The 12,341-nt window shown below is 33.5% G+C and overlaps 1 protein-coding gene across 1 annotated transcript; it reads right to left on the reverse strand.

Annotated features, from left to right (window-relative positions):
• Positions 1 to 1,356: 1,356 nt before the first annotated feature.
• On the reverse strand, positions 1,357 to 4,458 carry LOC139899372 (E3 ubiquitin-protein ligase MIEL1-like). The gene is made up of 12 exons (XM_071882201.1): positions 4,309 to 4,458; positions 4,119 to 4,206; positions 3,438 to 3,494; positions 3,317 to 3,349; positions 3,144 to 3,221; positions 3,006 to 3,049; positions 2,883 to 2,923; positions 2,602 to 2,684; positions 2,426 to 2,517; positions 2,271 to 2,340; positions 2,129 to 2,167; positions 1,357 to 1,622 (listed from the first exon to the last, which is right to left on the reverse strand). The coding sequence occupies exons 1-12, from the start codon at positions 4,404 to 4,406 to the stop codon at positions 1,494 to 1,496; spliced, it is 852 nt and encodes a 283-aa protein (XP_071738302.1). The 5' UTR covers positions 4,407 to 4,458; the 3' UTR covers positions 1,357 to 1,493.
• Positions 4,459 to 12,341: the final 7,883 nt, after the last annotated feature.

A 12,341-nucleotide genomic window follows, 5' to 3' on the forward strand; every position in this document is an offset into this window, starting at 1 on the left:
CAAATATGTAGGTGCTTTGTTGTTACACCTTTGCAGATGACCTCATCGGAGTTGTTTTGTCGACAAGTTAACCTTTGTTGTGTATTTCTTGTTTGCCCGAGCTCCAGGTGACGATTACCTCTCTTGGTACTCTAATTCTCGTTGGTGGTCTGATTTGGAGCATTTTGATGTGGGTTGCTGGATCTGTGGGTGCTTTTGGTGGTGGTGGTTGCCCATTTTTTTCGGCATGCTGTTTTTTGTAGGTTGGCTTTGTCAGAATTTATGTTGGCTGTCAGACCCGTCCTCTGACTCTTTTTTGGCGGATATCAGGCGCCTGCTAGCGGTGTGGTTGTGGTTGCGGGCAGTGTTCTCCTGCTCGTCCTATTAATTTCTGATTCCGGGAGGTTTGAGAGCCTTCACTGTTTTTTCTTCGTTGGCTTTTAGACATGTAGGAATGGTATTAGTGTAGCTTGTACTTAAATTTTCTTTTGGTATAGTCTTAGTGACATTTATTCTCATTATCGTGTGTTCACCCGTTGGTGAATCCTTCTGTTTAGATTGTTTGTTGGTTAGGGCTCGTTTGGTGGATTACTTTTGTATCGGTTGTACTTGTTGATTTTCGAATCGCTTTAATTATATGATGTTTTTTCTCCATAAAGAAAAATTAAGACATCTCAAAAAGGGATACTGGACAATAGAATTTGCACACATGTTGTACAAATTATTCATGGTTTTAAACGTACACTTAGATAACACTGAGATGCAGTTAATTCGTAAAAAGGCTTGATTTGGAGTATACTTTTTTCTTTTTAGTACAAAATCAAAAGTAAGAAAGTGGCTAAAATGATACTTATACAGATAGCGTAATCTCTATAAGTGGCTCGAAACCTTTTTATTTTATTTTTTGTGATGAAACTAAATGTTCCCTGATTAATCTATCTATTCTATTTATAAAGTTAAAACGTTGTACGAATGATCTTTTAAAAACTTATCTTGAAATCTTATATAAACAACTTATTCGCAAGTGGCCAAAGACTCCTCCACTCTTCATGCTTTATTAAGGTATAGTTAAGTTATATTCCGTGAGGCAAACGGGACCTAATTCTACACAATGATTGACCATTTGACCAGTCAAATTAAGTCAACTTCAAAGTGAATTTGCTGTTTGAAAAGCGGGTTGTGGTCCGTGATCGCCCGCTTTGAGGGGGCGGCTCCTCCGTTTTGGATAAACGAAAAGCTCGAATCTAAGAACCCGAACGAAAGGCTTTTACAACACTTCGAAGGTTGCAAGTTCTAGTCTCTAGGAGCACGGGGTATAATTTGATTCACATGTGAAGAAATATCTTGATTGTGATCCATTTTTAAGTTTTAGGTATCTTTAAATTTGGAGAACACAATCATTAATATATAGCATACGCAACATTTAAACCACACATAATAATCAAAATTCATAAAAAATCTTGATACATGAGAATGATTACGCTACCGAAATTGACTTGTTAATTTGACTCCATCTAGCAGGAGGCGTTTGTTACCGTTCCAATCCTTCGAGTATTGTAAGACTTACAGTGACTGCACTTATGACCAAGAATATGAAAGGATGCTTTGCTAGTATTGTTGCAGTCATTGCACAAAATAGAAATCTGTAATGTGTGGACAAATCAGCACAAAGGCGTTAACTTTTGAATCCTATGATTTACGAAAAAAGAATCTATGTCGATAGACAGTCAAAGATAAAAAATCCAAATTGCATTAGTAATCATCTTATTAATATGATTGAGATTGAGAAGGTTCAAGCAACAACAATATAGTCTATGATACGCTTAAACGACAGGGGTGCGCCTACATGGGTGTATTAGGCATGCAGGTCAATACTTTGATAGCCAGAGACGAAAAGAAACATGCAAGCCAGACGAGTGGGTAACGGGTCAAAACGGGTTCAGGTCATGTTTAGTCAAAGTAGCATTATTCCCATTTTTTTCTATTCAATTTCATGCATATCCCTTTACTCTTTTAGACCTTTTAATTAAATTCCTTTTGATTTAATCTAAAGATTATGTGATCAATATACCATGTTTAATAAGTGATGGATTATGTGATCAATATGCCCCATTTGAGCCAGTTAAACAAAAACCCAAGAAGCACTTACCTCGTATCGATATTCTTCAGGCATGGCAGTAGCTTCAATCTGTCAAATTACAAGTTTCAAAAAAAAAAAAAAAAAACGATAGGCTCATACACAAAAATGCAAATCATGGAAAGAAAATTATTGCAAATTAGCAAATATATACCTCCTGGTCTAATCTTCGCCATGTTCTCGGCAAATCAGTCATTGACTTTGAACAAATGGGACAACGATATCTGCAAGACAAATCAAGCTCACTCATAAACTATAATTAATAATCACTTAATTAACAAAAATGTAATAAAAAGATAATGAATTAACTGATTCTGTTTAATCATCTCATCCCAACATTCCAGATGCATTTTGTGTCCACAATTCATATGAGTTGTGCTCTTCATCGAGTCAAAAAGAAACTGCCATATTGCCATAAAGCATTATTTTTATATATAAAACAACACATGAATCATATTTTTTTATTTTATAGGATAAGATATAACCTCATAACATATAGGGCAATGGTTTTTCACAGAGTTCTCTACACACGGGTGATTACCACGTAACCTTAGATAGTAGCAGGAACCTGCGTTCATCCAGATAAAATCATCAAGTTTTAATTTTTATTATTGATTCAACAGGTAACATTAAAAATTTGATGATAAATGTATGTCTGAAAGGACATATAGCCAATAACTTCTTATTTTAATTATATTGTCAGATTAAATTTATACAATACTTTGCAAAGAGGCTTATTTCATGACATGATGAATTAAAAACATACCACACTTTTGGCAATGGAAGAAATTTGATGCACCGCCGACTCTGCAGTGACATCATCAGCTTATATAAGAAAATAACCATGCATAATTTCAAAAAACAAAAACATAAGTTTGTTAATACTAACCTGCATATTCCACATTCGTTGCAATGGAACTGTTGCTTTGAGATCTGAATCACATAACCAAATTAGGACAGGGTTTTAAACGATATTTTTATATAGAGTAACTCATATGTGGTACAAAAGTAAATAGATAATGTTTACATCATCATCGTAAAACTTGCATATTCCACAGAAATATTCCCCCATTTTCACTCCGCAGTTGGTACATATTTGTGCAACCTATAATATCAACGAAACATACCGTTTATAATCTGATAGCATTTATATTCATCCGGCCTACACATTCCATGATCACAATGAAGGATTTAACAAACCTCTTGTTCAGTATTGCAAATTTCACAAATGACCTGAAAACCGAATGATTGATCCATTATCACACAACATCAATATGAAAACAAATATCAATCCAAAGTTTCACGAAAAGAAAAACCCTACATGTTTAATGTCTTGTCGAACAATTTCATGGCGCTCTTTGGGGTTTGACAATGCGTTCTATATACAAAAACGCAAAAGAAAAAAATAACAAAAGTTAGAATAAATTAATATTAAACCAGTAAAGGATTTACCTCAATCTAAAGTTATAAGAGCACAAGTACAATAGGAACATTAATAAAACATCGTTGATACAAGTAAATCACTAAATTCACATTCATATATATCTCAAATATACGTAAAAAAGTATATGCACATTCTCATATCTCGAAAATTCACATGGATGTTAATTTAGTCAATCGCAGACTTTATGCATGTATATGATTTACTCTTATTGTTCTCACGGTATCCGTGTTCTAACCAGATACTCGATCTCTACATATGTGTGTGTGTGTGTGTACACACATCAACACACACATACAGATATACAGATGAAAACTTGTATCAACGAAATTGTGCATCCATCATAAATGAACATCCATTTTTCTACTCAAATTAACATAAATGAATCTGTATCCACTAAATTCGTATAAGATACACCTATCTTCTAACTTAGATGGTTGACATCTCTATCCATACATATATGTATATAAATGTATAGATATAGATAAGAAACGTATATATATATATATATATATATATATATATATATATAGATGTATATATATATATAGATGTATATACCGTGGCTTCGTTGTGACAGTGACGGCAGAAAAATATCTGATCACAACAAGGAGCACGAATTTTGCATCTTCTACGATAATGAGAGCACCTAGGGTTATGAAATCGAATCAATAACATAAATTAGGGATTTTATGATGAAATATATACAGAGTAAAAGGTCGATGAATGAATGAATGAATTAAATAATTACCCGTGGAGCAACTTTCCGATATCTAACGGATTATTGTTATTGTTTTCTTCGAGTGATGAAGTGTTGTTAATTTTATCATCATGTTTCTTCTCCGCCATTGAGGTCTCTGAGAGAGGGTCCGGCGGTTGAATTTTTATTTTTATTTTAAATTAAATTAAATTAAATTAAATTAAATGTTTATTTATGTTTATTTATGAAGGAGATATGTACCATGTACGGCTTATGGGGTCAAGTTGAGACGGAGTTATGTACCTTGATAGTTTCATATGTTGAGTATTTATCTCCTGATTTTCTTGCATTACTAGACTAGATTTAGATGTGAAATTTTGGATGAAAAATGTTTTAGCATACTGAATTGCTCTACATTTTTTTAACGCGGTTAGAGTCGATGAAGGGGTTCAAACGCGATTTCGGAAGTCGGAACCCACCCATCTGATCATTACCTTGAACGAACCGAAACAATCCTACTACCCCTCATAAGGAAACCCCCATGTCGAATCCATACAGGCATCGCGTGTGTTAAAGCTCCCCAGGTGAGATTCAAACGCATAGACGTCTGACACTTCCGAGTGAGAGTCGAACCTTTGACTTCGCATACCACCAGACCACCAATGCACAATGAAATGTCCCGTTCTTATTGATTAAAAACGTTCCATATTAATTGATTTCGTTGCGAGGTTTTGACCTCTATATGAGACGTTTTTCAAAGACTGCATTCATTTTAAAACAAACCATAACCTTTATTTCATCAATAAAGGTTTAAAAAGCTTTACGTAGATTATCAAATAATGATAATCTAAAATATCATGTTTACACACGACCATTACATAATGGTTTACAATACAAATATGTTACAACAAAATAAGTTTCTTGAATGCAGTTTTTACACAATATCATACAAGCATGGACTCCAAATCTCGTCCTTATTTAAGTATGCGACAGCGGAAGCTCTTAATAATCACCTGAGAATAAACATGCTTAAAACGTCAACAAAAATGTTGGTGAGTTATAGGTTTAACCTATATATATCAAATCATAATAATAGACCACAAGATTTCATATTTCAATACACATCCCATACATAGAGATAAAAATCATTCATATGGTGAACACCTGGTAACCGACATTAACAAGATGCATATATAAGAATATCCCCATCATTCCGGGACACCCTTCGGATATGATATAAATTTCGAAGTACTAAAGCATCCGGTACTTTGGATAGGGTTTGTTAGGCCCAATAGATCTATCTTTAGGATTCGCGTCAATTAGGGTGTCTGTTCCCTAATTCTTAGATTACCAGACTTAATAAAAAGGGGCATATTCGATTTCGATAATTCAACCATAGAATGTAGTTTCACGTACTTGTGTCTATTTTGTAAATCATTTATAAAACCTGCATGTATTCTCATCCCAAAAATATTAGATTTTAAAAGTGGGACTATAACTCACTTTCACAGATTTTTACTTCGTCGGGAAGTAAGACTTGGCCACTTGTTGATTCACGAACCTATAACAATATATACATATATATCAAAGTATGTTCAAAATATATTTACAACACTTTTAATATATTTTGATGTTTTAAGTTTATTAAGTCAGTTGTCCTCGTTAGTAACCTACAACTAGTTGTCTACAGTTAGATGTACAGAAATAAATCGATAAATATTATCTTGAATCAATCCACGACCCAGTGTATACGTATCTCAGTATTGATCACAACTCAAACTATATATATTTTGGAATCAACCTCAACCCTGTATAGCTAACTCCAACATTCACATATAGAGTGTCTATGGTTGTTCCGAAATATATATAGATGTGTCGACATGATAGGTCGAAACATTGTATACGTGTCTATGGTATCTCAAGATTACATAATATACAATACAAGTTGATTAAGTTATGGTTGGAATAGATTTGTTACCAATTTTCACGTAGCTAAAATGAGAAAAATTATCCAATCTTGTTTTACCCATAACTTCTTCATTTTAAATCCGTTTTGAGTGAATCAAATTGCTATGGTTTCATATTGAACTCTATTTTATGAATCTAAACAGAAAAAGTATAGGTTTATAGTCGTAAAAATAAGTTACAAGTCGTTTTTGTAAAGGTAGTCATTTCAGTCGAAAGAACGACGTCTAGATGACCATTTTAGAAAACATACTTCCACTTTGAGTTTAACCATAATTTTTGGATATAGTTTCATGTTCATGATAAAAATAATTTTCCCAGAATAACAACTTTTAAATCAAAGTTTATCATAGTTTTTAATTAACTAACCCAAAACAGCCCGCGGTGTTACTACGACGGCGTAAATCCGGTTTTACGGTGTTTTTCGTGTTTTCAGGTTTTAAATCATTAAGTTAGCATATCATATAGATATAGAACATGTGTTTAGTTGATTTTAAAAGTCAAGTTAGAAGGATTAACTTTTATTTGCGAACAAGTTTAGAATTAACTAAACTATGTTCTAGTGATTACAAGTTTAAACCTTCGAATAAGATAGCTTTATATGTATGAATCGAATGATGTTATGAACATCATTACTACCTTAAGTTCCTTGGATAAACCTACTGGAAAAGAGAAAAATGGATCTAGCTTCAACGGATCCTTGGATGGCTCGAAGCAGAATCATGACACGAAAACAAGTTCAAGTAAGATCATCACTTGAAATAAGATTGTTATAGTTATAGAATTTGAACCAAAGTTTGAATATGATTATTACCTTGTATTAGAATGATAACCTACTGTAAGAAACAAATATTTCTTGAGGTTGGATGTGAAATGTCCCGTTCTTATTGATTAAAAACGTTCCATATTAATTGATTTCGTTGCGAGGTTTTGACCTCTATATGAGACGTTTTTCAAAGACTGCATTCATTTTAAAACAAACCATAACCTTTATTTCATCAATAAAGGTTTAAAAAGCTTTACGTAGATTATCAAATAATGATAATCTAAAATATCCTGTTTACACACGACCATTACATAATAGTTTACAATACAAATATGTTACAACAAAATAAGTTTCTTGAATGCAGTTTTTACACAATATCATACAAGCATGGACTCCAAATCTCGTCCTTATTTAAGTATGCGACAGCGGAAGCTCTTAATAATCACCTGAGAATAAACATGCTTAAAACGTCAACAAAAATGTTGGTGAGTTATAGGTTTAACCTATATATATCAAATCATAATAATAGACCACAAGATTTCATATTTCAATACACATCCCATACATAGAGATAAAAATCATTCATATGGTGAACACCTGGTAACCGACATTAACAAGATGCATATATAAGAATATCCCCATCATTCCGGGACACCCTTCGGATATGATATTAATTTCGAAGTACTAAAGCATCCGGTACTTTGGATGAGGTTTGTTAGGCCCAATAGATCTATCTTTAGGATTCGCGTCAATTAGGGTGTCTGTTCCCTAATTCTTAGATTACCAGACTTAATAAAAAGGGGCATATTCGATTTCGATAATTCAACCATAGAATGTAGTTTCACGTACTTGTGTCTATTTTGTAAATCATTTATAAAACCTGCATGTATTCTCATCCCAAAAATATTAGATTTTAAAAGTGGGACTATAACTCACTTTCACAGATTTTTACTTCGTTGGGAAGTAAGACTTGGCCACTGATTGATTCACGAACCTATAACAATATATACATATATATCAAAGTATGTTCAAAATATATTTACAACACTTTTAATATATTTTGATGTTTTAAGTTTATTAAGTCAGCTGTCCTCGTTAGTAACCTACAACTAGTTGTCCACAGTTAGATGTACAGAAATAAATCGATAAATATTATCTTGAATCAATCCACGACCCAGTGTATACGTATCTCAGTATTGATCACAACTCAAACTATATATATTTTGGAATCAGCCTCAACCCTGTATAGCTAACTCCAACATTCACATATAGAGTGTCTATGGTTGTTCCGAAATATATATAGATGTGTCGACATGATAGGTCAAAAAATTGTATACGTGTCTATGGTATCTCAAGATTACATAATATACAATACAAGTTGATTAAGTTATGGTTGGAATAGATTTGTTACCAATTTTCACGTAGCTAAAATGAGAAAAATTATCCAATCTTGTTTTACCCATAACTTCTTCATTTTAAATCCGTTTTGAGTGAATCAAATTGCTATGGTTTCATATTGAACTTTATTTTATGAATCTAAACAGAAAAAGTATAGGTTTATAGTCGGAAAAATAAGTTACAAGTCGTTTTTGTAAAGGTAGTCATTTCAGTCGAAAGAACGACGTCTAGATGACCATTTTAGAAAACATACTTCCACTTTGAGTTTAACCATAATTTTTGGATATAGTTTCATGTTCATAATAAAAATCATTTTCTCAGAATAACAACTTTTAAATCAAAGTTTATCATAGTTTTTAATTAACTAACCCAAAACAGCCCGCGGTGTTACTACGACGGCGTAAGTCCGGTTTTACGGTGTTTTTCGTGTTTCCAGGTTTTAAATCATTAAGTTAGCATATCATATAGATATAGAACATGTGTTTAGTTGATTTTAAAAGTCAAGTTAGAAGGATTAACTTTTGTTTGCGAACAAGTTTAGAATTAACTAAACTATGTTCTAGTGATTACAAGTTTAAACCTTCGAATAAGATAGCTTTATATGTATGAATTGAATGATGTTTTGAACATCATTACTACCTTAAGTTCCTTGGATAAACCTACTAGAAAAGAGAAAAATGGATCTAGCTTCAACGGATCCTTGGATGGCTCGAAGTTCTTGAAGCAGAATCATGACACGAAAACAAGTTCAAGTAAGATCATCACTTGAAATAAGATTGTTATAGTTATAGAAATTGAACCAAAGTTTGAATATGATTATTACCTTGTATTAGAATGATAACCTACTGTAAGAAACAAAGATTTCTTGAGGTTGGATGATCACCTTACAAGATTGGAAGTGAGCTAGCAAACTTGAAAGTATTCTTGATTTTATGTAACTAGAACTTGTAGAATATATGAAGAACACTTAGAACTTGAAGATAGAACTTGAGAGAGATCAATTAGATGAAGAAAATTGAAGAATGAAAGTGTTTGTAGGTGTTTTTGGTCGTTGGTGTATGGATTAGATATAAAGGATATGTAATTTTGTTTTCATGTAAATAAGTCATGAATGATTACTCATATTTTTGTAATTTTATGAGATATTTCATGCTAGTTGCCAAATGATGGTTCCCACATGTGTTAGGTGACTCACATGGGCTGCTAAGAGCTGATCATTGGAGTGTATATACCAATAGTACATACATCTAAAAGCTGTGTATTGTACGAGTACGAATACGGGTGCATACGAGTAGAATTGTTGATGAAACTGAACGAGGATGTAATTGTAAGCATTTTTGTTAAGTAGAAGTATTTTGATAAGTGTATTGAAGTCTTTCAAAAGTGTATAAATACATATTAAAACACTACATGTATATACATTTTAACTGAGTCGTTAAGTCATCGTTAGTCGTTACATGTAAGTGTTGTTTTGAAACCTTTAGGTTAACGATCTTGTTAAATGTTGTTAACCCAATGTTTATAATATCAAATGAGATTTTAAATTATTATATTATCATGATATTATCATGTATGAATATCTCTTAATATGATATATATACATTAAATGTCTTTACAACGATAATCGTTACATATATGTCTCGTTTAAAAATTAGTAGTCTTGTTTTTACATATGTAGTTCATTGTTAATATACTTAATGATATGTTTACTTATCATAGTATCATGTTAACTATATATATATCCATATATATATCATCATATAGTTTTTACAAGTTTTAACGTTCGTGAATCACCGGTCAACTTGGGTGGTCAAATGTCTATATGAAACATATTTCAATTAATCAAGTCTTAACAAGTTTGATTGCTTAACATGATGGAAACATTTAATCATGTAAATATCAATCTCAATTAATATATATAAACATGGAAAAGTTCGGGTCACTACAGTACCTACCCGTTAAATAAATTTCGTCCCGAAATTTTAAGCTGTTGAAGGTGTTGACGAATCTTCTGGAAATAGATGCGGGTATTTATTCTTCATCTGATCTTCACGCTCCCAGGTGAACTCGGGTCCTCTACGAGCATTCCATCGAACCTTAACAATTGGTATCTTGTTTTGCTTAAGTCTTTTAACCTCACGATCCATTATTTCGACGGGTTCTTCGATGAATTGAAGTTTTTCGTTGATTTGGATTTCATCTAACAGAATAGTGAGATCTTATTTAGCAAAACATTTCTTCAAATTCAAGACGTGGAAAGTGTTATGTACAGCCGCGAGTTGTTGAGGTAACTCAAGTCGGTAAGCTACTGGTCCGACACGATCAATAATCTTGAATGGTCCAATATACCTTGGATTTAATTTCCCTCGTTTACCAAATCGAACAACGCCTTTCCAAGGTGCAACTTTAAGCATGACCATCTCTCCAATTTCAAATTCTATATCTTTTCTTTTAATGTCAGCGTAGCTCTTTTGTCGACTTTGGGCGGTTTTCAACCGTTGTTGAATTTGGATGATCTTCTCGGTAGTTTCTTGTATAATCTCCGGACCCGTAATCTGTCTATCCCCCACTTCATTCCAACAATTCAGAGACCTGCACTTTCTACCATAAAGTGCTTCAAATGGCGCCATCTCAATGCTTGAATGGTAGCTGTTGTTGTAGGAAAATTCTGCTAACGGTAGATGTCGATCCCAACTGTTTCCGAAATCAATAACACATGCTCGTAGCATGTCTTCAAGCGTTTGTATCGTCCTTTCGCTCTGCCCATCAGTTTGTGGATGATAGGCAGTACTCATGTCTAGACGAGTTCCTAATGCTTGCTGTAATGTCTGCCAGAATCTTGAAATAAATCTGCCATCCCTATCAGAGATAATAGAGATTGGTATTCCATGTCTGGAGACGACTTCCTTCAAATACAGTCGTGCTAACTTCTCCATCTTGTCATCTTCTCTTATTGGCAGGAAGTGTGCTGATTTGGTGAGACGATCAACTATTACCCAAATAGTATCAAAACCACTTGCAGTCCTTGGCAATTTAGTGATGAAATCCATGGTAATGTTTTCCCATTTCCATTCCGGGATTTCGGGTTGTTGAAGTAGACCTGATGGTTTCTGATGCTCAGCTTTGACCTTAGAACACGTCAAACATTCTCCTACGTATTTAGCAACATCGGCTTTCATACCCGGCCACCAAAAATGTTTCTTGAGATCCTTGTACATCTTCCCCGTTCCAGGATGTATTGAGTATCTGGTTTTATGAGCTTCTCTAAGTACCATTTCTCTCATATCTCCAAATTTTGGTACCCAAATCCTTTCAGCCCTATACCGGGTTCCGTCTTCCCGAATATTAAGATGCTTCTCCGATCCTTTGGGTATTTCATCCTTTAAATTTCCCTCTTTTAAAACTCTTTGTTGCGCCTCCTTTATTTGAGTAGTAATGTTATTATGAATCATTATATTCATAGATTTTACTCGAATGGGTTCTCTGTCCTTCCTGCTCAAGGCATCGGCTACCACATTTGCCTTCCCCGGGTGGTAACGAATCTCAAAGTCGTAATCATTCAACAATTCAATCCACCTACGCTGCCTCATATTCAGTTGTTTCTGATTAAATATGTGTTGAAGACTTTTGTGGTCGGTATATATAATACTTTTGACCCCATATAAGTAGTGCCTCCAAGTCTTTAATGCAAAAACAACCGCGCCTAATTCCAAATCATGCGTCGTATAATTTTGTTCGTGAATCTTCAATTGTCTAGACGCATAAGCAATCACCTTCGTTCGTTGCATTAATACACAACCGAGACCTTGCTTTGATGCGTCACAATAAATTACAAAATCATCATTCCCTTCAGGCAATGACAATATAGGTGCCGTAGTTAGCTTTTTCTTCAATAACTGAAACGCTTTCTCTTGTTCATCATTCCATTCAAATTTCTTCCCTTTATGCGTTAATG

Source organism: Rutidosis leptorrhynchoides, chromosome 3, assembly GCF_046630445.1.
Source record: "Rutidosis leptorrhynchoides isolate AG116_Rl617_1_P2 chromosome 3, CSIRO_AGI_Rlap_v1, whole genome shotgun sequence".
NCBI lineage: Eukaryota > Viridiplantae > Streptophyta > Magnoliopsida > Asterales > Asteraceae > Rutidosis > Rutidosis leptorrhynchoides.